Source organism: Nilaparvata lugens, chromosome 3 (assembly GCF_014356525.2).
Source record: "Nilaparvata lugens isolate BPH chromosome 3, ASM1435652v1, whole genome shotgun sequence".
Taxonomy (NCBI): Eukaryota; Metazoa; Arthropoda; class Insecta; order Hemiptera; family Delphacidae; genus Nilaparvata; species Nilaparvata lugens.
The window spans coordinates 673143-695401 of record NC_052506.1 but is presented as its reverse complement, the minus strand read 5'-3'; the positions used below and the strand labels follow the sequence as shown (position 1 = coordinate 695401).

General features: G+C 31.7%; 2 protein-coding genes across 2 annotated transcripts in view; one reads left to right on the top strand and one right to left on the bottom strand.

Annotated features, from left to right (window-relative positions):
- Nucleotides 1-601: 601 nt before the first annotated feature.
- LOC111048166 overlaps nucleotides 602-22259 on the top strand; it is a 50689-nt gene continuing 29031 nt past the window's right edge. Inside the window, exon 1 of the mRNA XM_039422566.1 lies at nucleotides 602-751. Within this exon, the coding sequence (XP_039278500.1) occupies nucleotides 726-751 (26 nt within the window). The 5' untranslated portion in view covers nucleotides 602-725. The remainder of the gene's footprint in view (nucleotides 752-22259) is intronic.
- Nucleotides 6074-11693, bottom strand: LOC120350150. Its single transcript, XM_039422559.1, has 2 exons — nucleotides 9519-11693; nucleotides 6074-7420 (listed from the first exon to the last, which is right to left on the bottom strand). The coding sequence occupies exons 1-2, from the start codon at nucleotides 10028-10030 to the stop codon at nucleotides 6139-6141; spliced, it is 1794 nt and encodes a 597-aa protein (XP_039278493.1). The 5' UTR covers nucleotides 10031-11693; the 3' UTR covers nucleotides 6074-6138.

Genomic DNA, 22259 nt, shown 5'->3' with positions numbered 1-22259 from the left:
AACGGTTTCTGGAAAATTAGCACTTCAACTACCCATAACTCGCTTATTAGACCACTTAAAAATTCCAGTTGCCAATTTTTCTCACTCTTTTAATGATCTTAACAATTATATTGAAACAGATTATCCAATTTAAATAGAAATGAATGGTATACACCGAACAGCCTTAAGGTATTCGAATACATACTTACTTGAGGTCCACGTTATAATAGTAGTATTTGATCAACATTGGTGTTGCTATCCTTGTCCAGCATTCAACAAGGCAGATAGCGCCATCCTTTTCTAGCTCCGCAACAATGTAGAAAGATAATGAATTGCCGTAACAACATACATATCTGTTCTCAATTACGAAAATGTATTATTCAATTATTGAAAAATATGTTTTCTTGACGAATAAAATATAATTGATTATGTTAAACAATACTGAACAGTTAATATATCACATCAGATATACTGGTATCAGCTAAGATCTTCCATAGAAGGCAGTGGCAAGGCAGACAATCGGCACCGCTGTCCCCTCTGCCATTATAACGTGGACCTCATTATAGGTGGGGTGGTGGATGACCCCTACCCCTGGTGCCTTTCCTGTGACTAGTCAGCCGAGAGTCAGTAAGTCAGTGTGAGTTGAGTGTGTGCCTTGGCCAGTCAGTCACAGTAGTCAGTAGTCAGTAGTTGCAACCAGTTCTAGCACCCAGCATCAACCAGTTTATTCTCTTCCTCTCACAAACATGAAAACTCAAACTCTTCACCTCATGTGAGTAAAATCTATTTCGTGTCACAATATTCTATCATTTTTCTATTTTCTCCTTAATGTCAGTACCATCGATCTCCTATCACAATATTCTAAAACACATTAAAAATAACACCCTAGTTTTAATATGTGTAAAAAATACTAGTAGTTCTGTGAACAGTAAACCTCGCGCTCAGTAAGTTACATTGACCTGTTGTTATGTTTTCTCAAAAATTAATAAATAATTTATCAATTTAAAATGTCTAGAAAAAATCCTAAATAAATATAGAGCTTTCTGTCCTATCGTACCGTGACGTGTCGTCCCGGAATGTGAGTGTGAGCGCTGTTATCAGGTCTGGCTGCAACTGTCTACAACGTTGATTGAAAGATACATTTTCAAGATGTTCGATGTTTTTGAACGGGTAGTATTATAGTCAACTGTCTACTAACGTTGATGGAAAGATACATTTTCAAGATGTTCGATGTTTTTGAACGGGTAGTATTATAGTCAACTGTCTACTAACGTTGATGGAAAGATACATTTTCAAGATGTTCGATGTTTTTGAACGGGTAGTATTATAGTCCACTAGACAGCTGATTTATGATGAATAATTCTATAGTCTGATTTTTACTCCAATATTGGCGTATGAAGGAGGCTCCTTTTTCCTTTCATATTATCCTTGAAATGAAAAATTTCCAAAAACCTTGTATATACGTCGACGTGTAATTTAAAAAGGAACATACCTGTCAAATTTCATGAAAATCTATTACCGCGTTTCGCCGTAAATGCGCAACATATAAACATTTAAACATTAAGAGAAATGCCAAACCGTCGACTTGAATCTTAGACCTCACTTTGCTCGGTCAATTAATAACTTGACAACCTTAAAACTCGACCTACTGAAATCTTGGATAGTTGAAATTAGGCCTATTACACATAGGCCTCGGTAAATGAGCATCTATATGCAATATTCCAACTTAATCAGTCCAGTAGTTGAGACGTGATTCATGAATTTCCTATCCCGTTGTAAGTGAATTCTTTCCTTTATTATATTATAGATAGCCCATAAAAATGAAATCTATCAAGTACCTACCTATTATTTTATTACAAAACTAGCCTTGCTCCGCTAGGTTCTAAAACTTGACCTACTGAAATCTTGAAGAATTGAAATAGGCCTACAACACATCCTCGTTGAATTAAGAATCTAAATGCAAAATTTCAAGTTAATCAGTCCAGTAGTTCGGATGTAATGATGGGACATTCCCCTTAAGCTGCGTTTACACCAAAGTTATTAACAAAATGTTAATAACTTGATCCTTTTAGATTCCATTAGATTGAACATAACTTATCATACACCAAAGTTATTAACAAAATGTTAATAACTTGATCCTTTTAGATTCCATTAGATTGAACATAACTTATCATACACATGATGAACATATTTGTTTGTCAAGTTCCGTTCAATCTAATTTAATCTATAAGGATTAAGTTATTAACATTTCGTTAATAACTTTGGTTTAAACGTAGCTTTACTTTATTGGCTCCAGTGTTCCTTATTATTGAATATATTTCTAACATAGATTAAATTCATTTTATTCGTACAGTATAGATATCCATGATATTTTTGTGATCAAACACTACCCAATGGAGTATCGTGTTCAAATAGGAAGTGGGTATTCTAATTGAATGCTAAATTATAGAAAATTATAGTACTCCTGTCTTATTTTTCCTGAAAATTGTAACAAAGTTAAAAGTATTTTTCTTTAATAAAACAATAGCTAGACCTGTTTGATTTAAATGCCGACAGAGATGTTGAAGACCTTTTCGACGATGTCATAGAAACAAATATGTTATAATTTTCTACTAGAAAGATTTTATTATAAAAAGCCCGGGTTCAAAATGATGAAGGCTCAATCATCAGTTGAAAGTTGAGCTGTATATAACTCAAGCTGAAAACGTTTTTACAACTGAAGAAGAGGAAAACAGGTAAACCCTGTCATATTCCTCTTCCAAAATATTCTGTGATGATGTGCACCTCAAACTACGCTGTACTACAGATATTATTGATATACCAGATAATAAAAATAATATAATCGTACACAGAAATAATATTCAATCCCCAATCAACAAAAAATATGAATTATTAGATAGCATTATCATTGCTATCCTTGTCTATTATTCAACAAAGCGAATAGCGCTATCTCTTTCTCGCTTTGCTCGGTTGCCAGATCGTCTTTTAACAATGTAGAATTAATAATTAATTAACAAAATATTTTATTTCTGATTTTTTAATTCAGAATCACCATACAAGCTAAAACATTTCTTTATTTATTCACACAGCTAGCAGACCCTATATTCAATCCAGCATAGAATCTATCATTAATAGAAGGAAAGCTTCAGTTATATTATTTTGCTCTATCAAGTAGAGGTTACTTTTGTAATTATTATTGAGATTCCAAATGAAATTCACCACCGTTCCTACACTGAGGTCCACGTTATAAAGGCAGTATTTGATTAGCAATGGTATTGCTATCGTTGTCTATCATTCAACAAAGCGCATAGCGCTATCTCATTCTAGCTTTCCTCTGTTGCCAGATCGTCTTTTAACAATGTAGAATTAATAATTAATTAACAAAATATTTCATCTTTGTTTTAAATTATTGAAAAATATAATTACTTGCTTAATAAAATATAATTGATTATTTTAACGAGAATGAACAGTTAATTTACATCAATATCAGCTACCGTCTATAGAAGGCATTGACAAGACAGAGGATCGGCAACGTTGTTCTCCCATCTTTCTTCACTGCCATTATAACGTGGACCTCACTATAGTTGACCGAGCGAAGTGAGGTCTAAGATTCAAGTCGACGGTTTGGCATTTCTCTTAATGTTTAAATGTTTGAATGTTTAAATGTTTAAATGTTTAATGTTTAAATGTTTAAATGTTTAAATGTTTAAATGTTTAAATGTTTAAATGTTTAAATGTTAAATGTTTAAATGTTAAATGTTTAAATGTTTAATGTTTAAATGTTTAAATGTTTAAATTTTAAATGTTTAAATGTTTAGATGTTTAAATGATTAAAAATGTTTAAATGATTAAAAATGTTTAAATGTTTAAATGTTTAAATGTTTAGATGTTTAAATGATTAAAAATGTTTAAATGTTAAATGTTTAAATGTTTAATGTTTAAATGTTTAAATGTTCAAATGTTTAAATGTTTAAATGTTAAATGTTTAAATGTTAAATGTTTAAATGTTTAAATGTTTAATGTTTAAATGTTTAAATGTTTAAATGTTTAAATGTTTAAATGTTTAAATGTTTAAATGTTTAATGTTTAAATGTTTAAATGTTTAAATGTTTAATGTTTAAATGTTTAAATGTTTAAATGTTTAAATGTTTAAATGTTTAATGTTTAAATGTTTAAATGTTTAAATGTTTAAATGTTTAAATGTTTAAATGTTTAAATGTTTAAATGTTTAAATGTTTAAATGTTTAAATGTTTAAATGTTTAAATTTTAAATGTTTAAATGTTTAATGTTTAAATGTTTAAATGTTTAAATGTTTAAATGTTTAAATGTTTAAATGTTTAAATGTTTATAATATAAACATTTAAACATATAAGCATTTAAACATTTATGTTTAAACATATTATGTTTTTATGTTGCGCATTTACGGCGAAATGCGGTTATAGATTTTCATGAAATTTGACAGGTATGTTCCTGCTTTAATTGAGCGTCGACGTATATACTAGGTTTTTGGAAATTTTGCATTTCAAGGATAATATAATAGGAAAAAGGAGCCTCCTTTATACGCCAATTAATATTACCGTATAAATCAAACTATGGAATTATTCATCATAAATCAGCTGACAAGTGATTACACAGATGTGTGGAGAAGCCAGTCTATTGCTGTATCCCCATAAGGTCTATAGTTTCAATCAGGTACTTTTGGATGAGAATACTGCATGAGGTCTACTGTTCACAGAACTACTAGTATTAATTGATTTGATAGCGTTGTTCCAGTCAACACACTCTCAAGAGATCAATGTGAAACTCTTTTCCGTGTGTCATTACTACTCGCAATTAAAATAGATTAGTTTGGCTTCAATCTAGCTTGGATAAACCTCCACCAAATATGTAAGCAATATGTGCCTACACCGAGTATGTAAAGGTGGGGAAATGAAAACAAGAAATGATCGTACTGGTTTTGATAATTAAAACAAAACAATAAATTATTTGTACAAAAAAATTAGAATTATAATTATAAATTATGAAATAACAATAAATAGATGAATATTTCAAGGGCTACTCGCTTGGCTGCTAGTGAAGATTAAATTTGTTGTGGTTATGGAAAAATTAAAACAATGACTCAGTAGTCACCTACCTTTATGATAATGGCCCCCAATTTGGCATCCACTGGTTAATCGCGACGTTAATTATTAATGAAAAATAAATAAAAAAACTGATCTAATGAAGTGGGTTCAGATCCCTTCTTATTCAATAATACAATTCTCTTTAAACTGCCCGAACTGTGACAGGAAAACTGTATTATAAAACAAGAACAAAATCTATCCCCTTCACCAGAACAGCCGGACTTTTACTCTCAGTCCTAACGAACGAGCTCACACACCACTAGTAAAATTTTGGGTATTAATATATAACTCAGTCAATGCCAAACATGAAGCCATTTCAAATACATATTTTTATCAGTCGCACAAGCCGAGCACGTTTGTTATGAAAAACAAAAGAGAAACTACAATAATTTTGATAACAAGTGAAATAAACAATCTTTCTGTCGATGACAAAACTGTTCAAAGGCAGAAACACCGTTCATTAAACTTTTCGTAAAATAAAACTCTAAAATCCTGATCAATATGAGATAAATATATGAATCATATATATGTCCCATATGACCAGGTGACACATCACCCATCCCGCTGAAAGACTCGTCCCTGAGTCTGTAGTCAAGAGGGGAACAAAAAAAAAAAAAAATAATGATTAAACAAAATAATATACTCGGGAAACAAACGTGTGCCTGATTGACTTGATAATGCTACTATACATTGAAATCAAACTTTTACATAGAAAGGTAGGTTACTCAAACTAAATTACAAACATTCAAATCAAATTCAAAACGAAACTATGCTGCACAATAACATTGATTATATATGAAACTAACTTTCAATATTATACACATTAATATACATGAATATTCAACTTATTATGAAAAGAAAATCTCAATTGACAATAATTTATTTGTGAATCAACATTGAACTACTTCAAAAGCTGCAATAAAAATCGAAAAAAAAAAAAAAAAAACTTTATAAGTACATTATGACTCATAACTATATAGTCAAGAAAAAAAAACAATAAAACAGTTAATCCATCAAAAAGTAACTATATAACTCCTAACTATCGATTATATGTATCTTGGGTTGTGCTACCGTTACAGCAGATAATTTACACACATACAACTTGATGCCTAAATATGCACAGAATAAAGTTAAAAACCCTAACCAGCCAAATAATATATAAAAAACAAAACTAGAGGAATTTACAACATCTCCCCAAGAATTTGGAAGATCTACTTTGTGAAATATATCTGACGATATTACGTCTTGAACTGTAAATTCCGGAACCTTTATATCTATATCAGTTTTTAAAATTTCGCTAAAATTAACAAAATTAGGATTGAAATGCGGTTGCAAAACATCAATTTTCAACGAATTAAACTTAACCCAATGCAAAGGTAAGTAATGGAGAACCTGAGGTTGTTTATCAACATTTGCGTCACACGGAAAAGTCTTTCTCACCATTATTCTCCCGCCGACCGAAATCTCGCAATGACAGGGTAAAACCACATACATTGCTCCCGGAATAGGTTGAAGATGATGAAACGAACCTCCCTCGCAAGTGACTGTAGTGTTGGCCTGTATATTCGCGACGATATACTCCGAAGGCGAAAATTCGACGATCTCCAACTCCTGCTTAGCTGGACGACAGCTTAAACTGCAATATTGTTGGATGTCCTTCAGCTCTGTCGCCGCAAACAAGTGATGCATACATCTTGATGACATATGTCCTCCATGCACCAGCCGCGGAAGATAGCATAAGAAATCGTCCTGTGCCCGACAAGAAGAGAGATGATCTCCCGAGATGACCTGAATCTCACCGTCCTCCTGTCTCCGCGCCAAAACGAAATCCTGCTGCTGAAGCTGACAAATCTGGCCGTCGAAATACATAGGTGTCCTCACATACTTGTGCAATTGAAACTGTCCGCCGATGCTGACCAACGGTACTTTTAAGCTAAGCACCATGGAGTTCTCCTTCACCACGCAAGTCGTAAGTGGAAGATCAAAATATCGCTGCAAATCCGATAGAGGTATAGCTAACTGGTGTCCTTTCGACTTATATCCTTTCTCCAATCTGAAGAGATCTGAACGTAATAAATTGGGGTGTACCAGCGAAAAGGGTAAAAGCTTTTTATCACAGCGTTCCTTCGCAGTATTTATGAATTCCTGCCGTGATAAAATATTTACATGTGAGTAGAGGTGAAAAATGTAAATTAATAACTGGTTTGTGAACAGTGTTTTCTCCTCCGATACATTCTGTTGTACGAATAATCTCATACTGTCTGTTAATTTGCTATACGCATCGTGAAATTGCTGAGAAAAATTTCCAGCAAACTGCCTCCAGTTGCGCCGTGAAAGTCGTGAGAATGAGAAATGACGCAAAATGTACCATAATTGACATGTTTATGCGTAACAGAACCTCTTACAAACAAAAAAAACTCTACTTGAAGCAACCGCAAATGAATCGTAATAAAAAAAAATCAAGAGAAACGTTTACAATAATATTAATAAACTCGACGTGAATATTACAATTAACAACTGGACTGGCTGGTTAGCATATATTATTAATCAGAAACCTAGAAATGATACAATTTATTAGAAGTGCATAGGCCTATATATATATATATACTGGAACAATTCTGAAATCAGAACAATATATGAGTCATATGAAAACAAAATCACAATCATACAATAAATCATCAGAATATAAGAAACTTATACTCTAGTTATATTTTTATTGAGAAAGAAATTCAAGTCAAAATAAAAGTGAATAAAATATTCATCCATCAAAAATATAATTGTCTTATAACAGCTTCATTATGAATTTCTATTAGTGAACGTTTAAAAGTATCAATAACAACGTTTGTCACTCAATGAACGACCTTGCCCTGGATATGAATAACAAGATTGACAACTAAACAAAAATACGTGACAATTGCACTTTCTTAACGTAGGTCACATCAGTACAAACGCAAAAATAAAATAACAAAACAATGAATTACATTACTGTACTTTTTCGTGGCACCAAATATTAAAACGTACCATGATTTATCGAGAAAAAAAAAACTTTATAAGTACATTATGACTCATAACTATATAGTCAAGAAAAAAAACAATAAAACAGTTAATCCATCAAAAAGTAACTATATAACTCCTAACTATCGATTATATGTATCTTGGGTTGTGCTACCGTTACAGCAGATAATTTACACACATACAACTTGATGCCTAAATATGCACAGAATAAAGTTAAAAACCCTAACCAGCCAAATAATATATAAAAAACAAAACTAGAGGAATTTACAACATCTCCCCAAGAATTTGGAAGATCTACTTTGTGAAATATATCTGACGATATTACGTCTTGAACTGTAAATTCCGGAACCTTTATATCTATATCAGTTTTTAAAATTTCGCTAAAATTAACAAAATTAGGATTGAAATGCGGTTGCAAAACATCAATTTTCAACGAATTAAACTTAACCCAATGCAAAGGTAAGTAATGGAGAACCTGAGGTTGTTTATCAACATTTGCGTCACACGGAAAAGTCTTTCTCACCATTATTCTCCCGCCGACCGAAATCTCGCAATGACAGGGTAAAACCACATACATTGCTCCCGGAATAGGTTGAAGATGATGAAACGAACCTCCCTCGCAAGTGACTGTAGTGTTGGCCTGTATATTCGCGACGATATACTCCGAAGGCGAAAATTCGACGATCTCCAACTCCTGCTTAGCTGGACGACAGCTTAAACTGCAATATTGTTGGATGTCCTTCAGCTCTGTCGCCGCAAACAAGTGATGCATACATCTTGATGACATATGTCCTCCATGCACCAGCCGCGGAAGATAGCATAAGAAATCGTCCTGTGCCCGACAAGAAGAGAGATGATCTCCCGAGATGACCTGAATCTCACCGTCCTCCTGTCTCCGCGCCAAAACGAAATCCTGCTGCTGAAGCTGACAAATCTGGCCGTCGAAATACATAGGTGTCCTCACATACTTGTGCAATTGAAACTGTCCGCCGATGCTGACCAACGGTACTTTTAAGCTAAGCACCATGGAGTTCTCCTTCACCACGCAAGTCGTAAGTGGAAGATCAAAATATCGCTGCAAATCCGATAGAGGTATAGCTAACTGGTGTCCTTTCGACTTATATCCTTTCTCCAATCTGAAGAGATCTGAACGTAATAAATTGGGGTGTACCAGCGAAAAGGGTAAAAGCTTTTTATCACAGCGTTCCTTCGCAGTATTTATGAATTCCTGCCGTGATAAAATATTTACATGTGAGTAGAGGTGAAAAATGTAAGTTAATAACTGGTTTGTGAACAGTGTTTTCTCCTCCGATACATTCTGTTGTACGAATAATCTCATACTGTCTGTTAATTTGCTATACGCATCGTGAAATTGCTGAGAAAAATTTCCAGCAAACTGCCTCAAGTTGCGAGAAATCCGAATTAAATCTTTGTGGTCGTCTGCAACCAACCCTTGGAATGCGTTGAGGTGATCAGCTACATGTTTTTCGTTGAATTCCAGCTTATGAAGTTCCCCATCCGTCGCGACTGCGCAACAAAAATGAAGAAAATCGCCGACAACATCGATCGCTCTGGTCTTTCGTGAAGCTTGAGTTCCCAAACGAATTGAAGAGTTGAAAGCAGCATGACTGTTGCGAAGAATTCCGTTTGTAGAATTATACAAAACTTCTACCGCATCCGCTAAACTGCAATCCTCTTGTTGACAGTTAGGCCAGAACACCCTTTCCGCCTGCAAGATGTCGAGCTGAGCTGCCGGGAAATCTACCTCGTATGTTAGTGGAACCGATGATTCATACGCTACAGCGTGACGTAGCTCCTTGTAGAAAACTCCCGCGAAGACCCTGACTGCCTCCAGTTGCGCCGTGAAAGTCGTGAGAATGAGAAATGACGCAAAATGTACCATAATTGACATGTTTATGCGTAACAGAACCTCTTACAAACAAAAAAAACTCTACTTGAAGCAACCGCAAATGAATCGTAATAAAAAAAAATCAAGAGAAACGTTTACAATAATATTAATAAACTCGACGTGAATATTACAATTAACAACTGGACTGGCTGGTTAGCATATATTATTAATCAGAAACCTAGAAATGATACAATTTATTAGAAGTGCATAGGCCTATATATATATATACTGGAACAATTCTGAAATCAGAACAATATATGAGTCATATGAAAACAAAATCACAATCATACAATAAATCATCAGAATATAAGAAACTTATACTCTAGTTATATTTTTATTGAGAAAGAAATTCAAGTCAAAATAAAAGTGAATAAAATATTCATCCATCAAAAATATAATTGTCTTATAACAGCTTCATTATGAATTTCTATTAGTGAACGTTTAAAAGTATCAATAACAACGTTTGTCACTCAATGAACGACCTTGCCCTGGATATGAATAACAAGATTGACAACTAAACAAAAATACGTGACAATTGCACTTTCTTAACGTAGGTCACATCAGTACAAACGCAAAAATAAAATAACAAAACAATGAATTACATTACTGTACTTTTTCGTGGCACCAAATATTAAAACGTACCATGATTTATCGAGAAAAAAAAAGAAAGTTATATCAGTGATAATGTTATATTACAAAAATGTAACATGTAATCAGAATATGTAATTATGTGAATGAAACATGACCATTTGGTTATCATAAAATGGTAAACTATCCATCAACCATATTTCCTGTTCATTTTCCTGGAATAACCATAATTTGAAATAACTGAGATATAATTATAATGACTATGAAATATAACATGGTTAATCATAACTGTAAAATCAATACAAAATCAATAATGCAACTGGTGAAATTAAATGTAAAACCCAGCCAAATACCAATTTTCATAGGTAACTGTACCCTAAAATTATAAATATGTAACCATGGAATAATAAACCCTCTTCTATAATAACTGATTCTATATCGTAAAACATGGTTCTACAATGATTACCAAAAATCACTTCTGAAAATAAAAACTCAACCATAATAATAAGCCCTAAACTCAACCTATTGTGCCAAAAGAAAAACTTTTCTACTCAAAACCATTAATATTAGAACCATGACACAATGAAACTCAAATATTATCATGAAATATAATCAAGAATATAGTAATCATTAGTTTATACTGAGAAAAAATTATAAAACGAAATTCAATTCAAAGATATAAACGTATAAAACTGAAACTCTGCTATCCATAGCTAAAAAATTCCCCTATAACCGTTTATTATAACCCATGGACAATAAGTTTGGTCTATATTACCATTGAAAAATATGGACTTCACCTCCAGCAACAATAATCAGTAATAATACTTTAATAAAATTTTACGAGGACTTATAATTATAGGCTTGAATCATAAGACCCCATCGAAAACAGATCAAATAAATAAAATATAATCCTATTATTCAACCACTGGATGATAAATCCATAAATATTATAATCAATTCTGATAAACAATGATGAAATGATAAATAATTACGAATAATATTTACAAAAATTCTCTTAGGGACTTTAATATAGCGCATGACTTCAAAAAAATACGACTTAAAAAAATGACTATCACCATTAAACCTTAATTATCAACACCTTATGACAACAAATTCAAATATTTAATTCATGAATTCTATCAACAAAATATCTACCTTTAATAACCCTTGAAAATATTTCAATAAAACTTATTCATAACCTTAATATAATGAAATATAAAATCCAAAGGGCCAAAATTCTAAAGTGAAATATCTCAGAACCCTTTGCCCTAAACAAAATTATAATTATCGCAATGCTAAAATCTATGCTAAGAAAATATGAAACTGCAATAAAATTTTTTTCGAAAATCGACTTTTTCCGAATTTGTCTGAAATTTCTAGACTAACAATCAAGATACGCCGCATACCTTGTAATCATCATAAATCGTAAAAAAAAGAACTCATCGGAATAAACGAATACCACTTATAACTGAAAACCAAAATCCAATATATGTAGAATACAACTATCCATCAAATATCATGAAACCAAAATGAAATCCCAACATAAACCATAGAAAAATAGCAGATAACCATTTAGCAAAAACGCGCGAAATTCAAAATCAGTAGATAACCATTCAGCAGAAACGCGCGAAATTCAAAATCCGTGTCTGACTGTAGCCGAAAATTTACTACCTATTGAAATAACTCACGAACCCTCAAATATCTCAAAAATATCTACTTCACATATCCTATCCCATTTTAGAAATGCAAGCGAATGACCTAAAATTCATCTTTGAATTCAAAAAATAAATTTTTTTGCTACTATACAAGGTCACCAACAAAAACTATAAAATGAAAAACCTCAAAACCCTTTGCTCTAAACAAAATTTTCCACAGAACAAAGTTGAATGTACTCATCCTAAAAAATAAGATTCCCGAAAAAAAAAATCGAAAATTCACAAAATTGTTTTCCATGAACTGGAGATTTCTGAATTTTTCGATAATTTCGCCTCTTGGCAGCCAGTAGAGCAAAAATTTAGTAGAAGTCAATCAATATCGAACGCTATCAAAATCGTCGTTTGAAAAACTTCCTTCACAACAGATTCGTTCGGTGAATTACATTGAATTTCCAGAATATGTTTCAAAATACTAAAACAAAACTTTATATGAAGAAAAAAAATCACAAAACCCCAAAAAGAAAATTTTTGAAAATTATTGAAAATACCTAACTCGAAAACTACTGCCCTAATCGAAAAATTTTATTGGACATAAACGATTGAAATTATCACTACCTACAAGCTCAGTGAAAAAAAATCATAAAATCCCAAAATTGAAAAGTTCATTATTAGTAAAAATATCAAAATCTAATAAAAATTCTATTCTAATTATCTTATTCTACTCTAATCATTATTCTTTTTAGCTCATAATATTTCCACATAACATAATATTAATCATTCTTCATATCGGACAATGATTATTTTCAATTTATCTGACATCGAATGATGTATTAGTCCCAAACAGTTCAGCGTTCTTCATTGAATGACAACTGCAAATCAGCTAAAAGGCCTCGTTCTACTAGCAATATTGTCTCATGTAATACTTTCGCTGAGTCTGCTGAGTCTGAGTTCGTTTTTCAAACCTCTCCAGAATTATTGTTTCAATAAATATTTCATCGCTATTAACGCTTAACTGGGACACGCTTTCCAAACTATTCAAAATTATGTCATCATATTTCTCTACCGAACTCTCATTAATAACAATTCCATCAGTTTCAATTTTATTATTCTTCATATCTTTCGGATAATTACAATAATTCAAATCTGACTCTGTATTTTCACCTTCACTGTTCACACAAATCGCTGATTCACATTTTTTCTGTAATCGGTTCAATATACTATTTCCATGGCCTGGTTCTTGTTTATCAATAATTGATTCATTCATCTTGTTAACAAAACTTTTATTATCTACATCACTTTTCAACTCTGAACATGAGTCAGTAATATTTCGTTCAACACCATTATTTGCTGATCCACATTTCTGGCTATAATTAATTTTAATATCTACAAGATCAATCTCGTGTTTATGGGAGATTGAATATTTCTTATCATCAGTATTAGAATAGTTTCTTCTAACATATATCCCATTGTGCCTAACACCTTCCAAAGTAGAACCTGATTCAGTGACTATACAACCTCCTAATTCATTCCTTGAATTATCAATATTTGATGGACCGCCGTCTAAAACATTTTCATCAATATGCCTAGTACTAAACTCCTGTGTCCTATCAGTAAAATATGCTTTCTTACGTCTAGCATTTTCCGAAAACTTTCTGCCATCAAAAGAACACACTCTAATATCATAGCCTTCTTTTTCACAAATTCTATGCATCCTTTTATAAACCCGATAAGCATAATTAACGTTGTAAAAACAATTCCGCGTAAAATGATTATGTTTACCACAAACTTTACATTTCTTACGTCTTCTTTTTCTATTAGTCCTATTATTCACGAGACTAACATTCTGATGCATCTTGACTCCTCTAGATTCACAATCATTACGCATACCAGAGTTCACAAAATGTTCAAACGGCCTGTTATCAATCGTAAAAGAGAAATCCAAATCACTTTCCGATAAATCTGATAACTCTTCCTTAATCATTTCCCTATCTTTATCCTCTTTGTAAATTATATCTTCCTCATTCAAATCACAATCATTACAAATAAGAACTTCATCCAACCCATTTTCAATCTCGAAGTTACTAACATGACAATATACATCCACTTCATTTGAAACATAATAATTACAAGAATCAAAATCATCACAGATAATAGCATTTTCTAAACAATTCTCATTTTCAAACTCATTTCCGATTTCCAATAGTTCTTCAAATTCTGGTTCCATAATATCATTAATTACTTGCACCTGTCCAAATTTCCACTCATTCAAATACTGACATGATAATTCATATTTCTCAATATTTTTATACAATTCTACAATAGTACTATTTGATAACATTATAATTCTTTCAAATATATTTGAAGACAAACCTCTTAAAATTATCCTGATAATCCGAGATTCATGCATATTCGAATCTACTTTTCTACATAGGGATAAGACTCGTGCTACAAAATCTCTACCATCTTCTTCAAATTCCATGCTACAAGTATCTAATTCCTTTTCTAGTTTCCACAATTTGAGAGGAGATCGATAGAAATTAACCAATTTTTCTTTCACTGGCATATATTCAAATTTGTCCTGTCGAGTCAAATCATTCTCAATAACGTCAAAATATTTCTCAGCACTTCCTTTCAAACAAAACCGCAAGTATAATAAATTATCTTTTTCATCCCAACCGTTCGCTAAGGCAACCTTTTCAAAATAGTTGAAAAAATCATCAATGTCAAATTCTTCATCTTTTCCATCAAAAAATTTCGGTAATAGTAACGGTCTAAGTTTTTCCATTGTTAATCTGTTCCAATCCAATTCTATTCAATAATAAATAATAAATTTCCAATTAATCTGGTTTCAATAATCATAAATTCTCCATATCTCAAATATCGATATCTCTCCAATAATAATAAATTTATCCTATTCAATCATATCTTAATAATCATTAATTTCTCATCTCATCATAAATATCTAATTCTTTCTAATAAGAATTGATAATAAATCTTGCAATCGTACAAAATCTTCAATTGTCATAGCTTTTGCAATTCAAAATCAATAATAATCGTAAATCTTCCAATATCGTGAATCTCAAAATTAATCTGTTCAATTATAATCATCATTCTCCATCCGTTAAAATCCATTATTAGTAATCAATTATTGTTCCACAAATTCAATAAATCCTCGAAATTCATCCTACTAACTGTTTCTAGAGCCCCGTAAGGTTTAAACTCAACTACTTCACCCATAATTTCACTGAAATAAAAACATATAATTATTTAATAATGAAAAATGCAACCACAAAAATTGAATCTTCAATGAGGTAACCGGAAAAGTCCAAATTTTAAAAGCTGGATTAAAAACCCTTGAGCCTCCACCAATTATGTAAACAAGATATGGACGGCAGGATAAACCTCCACCAAATATGTAAGCAATATGTGCCTACACCGAGTATGTAAAGGTGGGGAAATGAAAACAAGAAATGATCGTACTGGTTTTGATAATTAAAACAAAACAATAAATTATTTGTACAAAAAAATTAGAATTATAATTATAAATTATGAAATAACAATAAATATATGAATGTTTCAAGGGCTACTCGCTTGGCTGCTAGTGAAGATTAAATTTGTTGTGGTTATGGAAAAATTAAAACAATGACTCAGTAGTCACCTACCTTTATGATAATGGCCCCCAATTTGGCATCCACTGGTTAATCGCGACGTTAATTATTAATGAAAAATAAATAAAAAAAACTGATCTAATGAAGTGGGTTCAGATCCCTTCCTATTCAATAATACAATTCTCTTTAAACTGCCCGAACTGTGACAGGAAAACTGTATTATAAAACAAGAACAAAATCTATCCCCTTCACCAGAACAGCCGGACTTTTACTCTCAGTCCTAACGAACGAGCTCACACACCACTAGTAAAATTTTGGGTATTAATATATAACTCAGTCAATGCCAAACATGAAGCCATTTCAAATACATATTTTTATCAGTCGCACAAGCCGAGCACGTTTGTTATGAAAAACAAAAGAGAAACTACAATTTATGAATTTCGGGGGAGCGATATTTTGATTTTCCACAGAATTACTCGCTCACTTTTTACTATCCACAGACGACGAAAGTCTCAGCTGTTTCAGCCAAGGATGAATTATCCTTTTAATGTCGTTCAGCGAGTTTTCCCAAGGATGAGACCTAGTGCAATCGAATTTTTATATCATTAACCTACTATGTTCCAAATTTTGTGAAAATTGTTAGAGCTGTTTTGGAGATCCGTTGAACATAAATAACCAGATATAAATATACAGGAATTGCTCGCTTAATATAATAGGATAATTTGATATTGGCATATAGCCGAAGCATGTTGTGACTAAATAATTTAAAAAATTTACTTGGATTTCTTTTTTCATAACCAGAACATAATTATATCTTCACCACAATACAGAAATTAGTTTAAAAATTCACTGTTTTTCATTTTATTGCTGAGATCTGTCTCTAGTGGATTTGTTTTTTTGGAATTTATTATTGATTGATATGTTTTGTATAGTAAAAATTAATTATTTTGTATTGCTCTTAGGAAAAGAAAAGTGTCAATTTATAAATGGAAGCTGATATTATAATTGATTATTGATTCGAAACTGTGGCCTTGACATTTGAGGCAAATGAAAAACTCTTACCTACCGAACGACCTTCTCTTACAAGAAATCTCTCTCTCCCGCTCTCTCTTTCAATAAATTATTAGAGGGCATTGAATTCTTTAAAGATAGACTTAATCCCAAATCTGTTGTATAACCTGGGACATGTATAGGCTGTAGACCTATACTATGTTCATCACTTTATTTTCTGTATTTTGAACTGAATCTTCATGAATTAGGCTAAATTTAGTCAGCTATTCTTATTTTTATTATTCTTCTTCTTCGTCATATTTATATATGGATAAAACTGGTTCTTCCTCTCCTTCTTTATCCTCTACTTCTCCTTCCTCTTCTTCTTCTACGTTTTATTCTTCTTCTTCTTGAGACTGATTTTATAGTTTTAGTCTTGAATATCTGTGTTGAGTAACAACCTTTCAATATTTACCAATAAAAATATTAAATTTGATAACACTGCACTGCTGTATATATGGAGTTTGAGGTTACAAATCGTTCGTTATTTGTCAATATACATATTATTCCTCCTATTCAGGGCAGAACATATAAAACCCGTGCTATATATTATAATGTAAGTTAGTGGTAGACGTTCATATTGCATAAGAAGTTGCTATTAAAGGATACTATCGGTGTGTGTGTGTGTGTGTGTGTGTGTGTGTGTGTGTGTGTGTGTGTGTGTGTGTGTGTGTTATTGTTCATATACATATAGTTATTCAGGAAAGGTGTTTTAACACAGATAAGACACAATACGTATCTGGTGTTAGCTACATCTATATTGTGGGGTAACCGTACTGTTCCACTTATTATATACTAGCAATGGTCTAATTAAAAACTTTACCCACTGTACTAATATCTTGAAGGAGTTAAAATAGACCTATAATCATCTACTGTAAAATTAAGAATCTATATGCAAAATTTCAAGTGAATCAGTCCAGGTAGATCAGGTTTTGGTAGAGAGTTAGTGGGGAGGATATTTTTAATATTCTTTCCGAAGAATGGACATTGATATGTCCAAAGCTCCGCCAATTTATGTAGATGGATAACAATATAATTATCTATAGTTATTATATTACAAATTACTTTTTCATATCATATACAGTTCAATAATTATTTTCTTAGTCTATATTATGTAAATTCATCTATAATTTTGTTGTATTGTAAGCTATTGTATATAAGTGTATAAGCCAGTATATATTGTAATCTACATAAATAAAGTACTCAATCAATCAATCAATCCAGTAGTTCAGACGTGATGATGCGTCATTCGTATAGGCCTATAATCATCTAGTGCAAATTAAGAATCTATATATAATATTTATTTAATATTTATGTATAATATTTGGACAATTCGAAACTAAATTAGGAAATTGAAGAAGTTTTGGGCAATAGCTTGTTTTTTTCTTTTCCGATCATTGTATTGTTTGTTCTAACCTAATAAATAAATATATTAAAAATTTCAAGTGAATCAGTCCAGTAGTTTAGACGTGATGATGCGTCATTCGTGAATTCCATATCCACTACATGTATAAGCCGATTCATTCCTCTATTATATTATAGATATATCTCAACCATTAGTCATTTTCAAGTTGTAAAATACATCAGAAATCTATTTATAAAATAGAATTATAGTACCCTTTGAAATTAGTAAAATAATAGAATAAAAATACAAATTATTATTATTTTATCAATTTCAAAGGGTACTATAATTCTAGTTTATAAATAAAAGAAAGTAGCCCTGCACTCATACATTTTCAGAAGACCTAAAAAATTATAAGAATAACTTAACATTATTGAGAATATTTAAATTGAAGGTAAAGAGAGAAAGAGAAACTGTAAAAATCATCCTCATTAAATAAGTTTGGGAGGCCTGGAATGTTTGATAAAAAAATCCAGTATAGTTCTCCAATATATATTATTAATGTGATTTAGATACATTATAAAGGTGCGTACAGATATACGCGCCGCGAACATGAGCAATTCACTTTTAATCAGCTATATCTGTATTTTTACAGAAAAGGTAAGATACAGTTATAAAAAGCTTGACATCAGCTGATCAAAAGTGAATTGCTCATGTCCGCGGCGCGTATATCTGTACGCACCTCTATATGCGTTTATTTCAAAAAAGTTTGTAACCGTTAGGCCTACCGTTCATATACTTTTATTTGAACAGTTTTAACCGTTACAGAAGATATCTTCCAAAGATGTGATATACAAGAAACTGATGAATTTTCCTGAACACGGAACACCTCCGGCTGTAGGAATAATAATAATCATCATCATTATTGAATGTATTTTTAGAAATACCGTTCACTCTCTCAGTTATTGAAGATTCCAGAGAAATGCTGCTTCTACTTCAAAACAATAGGCTCCTTACTAGCGGAAAGAGATTGCTTTCAAACAAGGTCAATACTGGCACGGAATTTTGATTATAATTCAGTGTGATATTTCACATCAATAAATTCTTTCAAACATATCCCAACTACTAGTAGTTCTGTGAACAGTAGACCTCACGCAGTTTTCTCATCCACAAGTATCTGATGTCACCTGTTTGAAATGTTAAAAAAAAACACAGTTCACGTTTGAATTTGTATTCCATATGATATAATCCATCCAGTTCCGTGATAATTAAAAAATGAAAATTAATTTTTTACAATCAGAAATATTATAATTTCTTCAGCATTATTTAGTTCATTATTATTTTTTATCACCTATTAAATTATTTTTTCAAATGTGAGAATATTGATACTGATGGACACGCATAATAATACCGTGACTGCAAAACAAAATATTGAAACCAAAGATCTTGAAGATGCATACCTCTTTAAGGTCTTTGATTAAAACTATTATAGACCTTAAAGAAATAGACACGGCTTCTCCAGACATCTGTCAGCTGATTGATTAAGAATAATTCTATAGTCTGATTAATCCTATCTTCAGAGTATATATATGATAGTGATATCGGAGTATAGAGGAATCCATTTTCTTTCCATAATTATTATACTTGAAATCGACGCGCAGTTGAAAAAAGAATATTCCTGCCAAATCTCATCGAATTCTATCAACGCATTTGGCCGTAATTGCGTTACATACAGGCATAGAGTAAAAATAGCGTAAGTAGATATCCCATGGTATAGGGAATTTATGTCGCAACTTTTACTGTTATCTCAAGCCTATTACTGTCGATTACTGTCAATTTTCACTTTTTTGTTAGAGTGATAGTGTAGGAACGGCACAATTTGAGAGATTACCAGCGTCACACAGCTGCATATGAAATAACTATGTGAACTATCGGCTTGGGATAACAGTAAAAGTTGCGACATAAACGCCCTATACCATGGGATATCTACTTACGCTATTGTTTCTCTATGATACAGGCGACAAAAGAAAATCCGAGTTAAAAAATTGACTACACTAGGTTCGGTCAAAAATCTAATATCAATCTTGATAATTATTTTTAAATTAATTATGTTGAAAAAACACAGAACTAAAGATGTGGTAGGTGTTGCCATGAAACCTGGTTCTGTAACTTGAATTGATGATGTTGAACAATATTGACAACATCAACGTCTTATTTCTCCAATTATGGAGAAATTTATTTTTTCAACTATGGAGAAATATACTTTCATCTCTCATTTATCATCATATACATATCATCTCTCACCATACAATCAAATCAATTGTATTTTTTTCCGTTGAGGCTACTCTAGAATATAAATAAAAATAGAAATCCAAGTACCCTTTTTAAAAATGATTTACTCACATGTTTTGGCTACATGATGCCATTATCAAGTCACTTTATTTATTTTCCAATCACTTGATAATGGCCGAAACATGTTGTGAATAGACAATTTTAAAAAGGGTAGGTACTTAGATATATATTTTTATTTATAATGAAATTGATCTCCATTTCTCTATAGATCTGCTTCTGTTCTACATCAATTCGGATGAAGCTAGTGTATGATAATCGTATATTTTCTCCTACTCCCACTGGCGGACAAGATTTATCTTATGTCAGTGGTTTTTCACTTATACTACCGTATATTGTTAATTCTTAATTGCCCTTTTTGTGTACTTGAGAAGTTGAAATTGTGGTAATTATTCATAATATTGGTGCACCAAGCTTTGATCGTTATTTATTTATTGATAAACAGAACTCAATTCTTTAAAATGATTGGGGAAGGACTAACAGGCACAGCCCAAAACTGTTTCTTCCTCGAATTTTGATTTATACATTATAAATATTCTAAAAAGTAGGTTATGTTCCATAATCTTGAATTCAGGTCAAATTTTCAGTTCAAATATTTGAAAACATAAAAGTTCTAATTTAGATTGTTTACATATTTTATTAAATACTATTTTACAAAGGCGACTTTGTAGAAGTATTTTAAGCCTAGGTGATGATGATGATGATGGGATGATAATACAGTGCAGGTAGAGGCTATTTATACCAAATTGAATAACATTCACTTATCACCTAGAACTGTAAAATAATGATCAAATTTGAATATTAAGATATATACCATCTCAAGTCAACAAATCAGATTATTTTGATCGAGTCAATTAAAATTTCTAGATTTCTCTTGAGATACGGTAAGCTAATTGATTACACAGCTGATCTCCCACACAGGCACACGCATCTTCTGTTATCGACAGACGACAAAATTATCATCTGTTTTTCCAAGGATGAATTATCCTTTTCATGTTCCTTCAGCTTGTTTTCCCAGGGATGAGACCTAGTGAAATCGAATTTTTATATCATAAACCTACTATGTTCTAAATTTCGTGAAAATCGTTAGAGCCGTTTTCGAGATCCGTTGAATAAATAACCAGATATAAAAATACAGAAATTGCTCGCCTAATATAGGCTAATAGGATTAAATAAAAAGACTAAGAAATTGTCAAAACACAGATTTATTAGACCGGTTTCGGTTGTTACACCATTGTCAATCTCTGATAAACTTTTAATTTTTAATTGTATTGTGAGGCTGGAACTTTTATTTTGATTTTTGTGAATGTAAGTATGTGTGTGGAATAAATGTGAATTTTAAGATTTAGTCTCATCATCGATTTATTCTTTGTTTTGCGGCGATGATCACGATTTGCTATTATCGGTTAGTCGGCTATTATTATTTGGCAATAACACATTGGAAAGGCCAGGCCTGAGATGCAAGCCATGCTGCTGGCTTATTTCTCCATTACATTATTGAGTACAGTATATAATGTGCGCGCGCACCGCGAAATACAGTATAATGTCAGTGCAGTATAATATGCCAGCCAACCACCCTTCACTTTAAACTCACGATTACTGTTGTTCAATAATGTTCATTGCGCATACCTTCTGCTCAT

Bases quoted from the DNA above. Each gene is read 5' to 3' on its own strand.
- LOC120350150 (XM_039422559.1), bottom strand. From the start codon at position 10,030: ATGTCAATTATGGTACATTTTGCGTCATTTCTCATTCTCACGACTTTC. The intron at 7,421-9,518 runs GCAGTTTGCTGG...GCGCAACTGGAG, and splicing joins CGGATTTCTCGCAACTTGAG to GCAGTTTGCTGGAAATTTTT.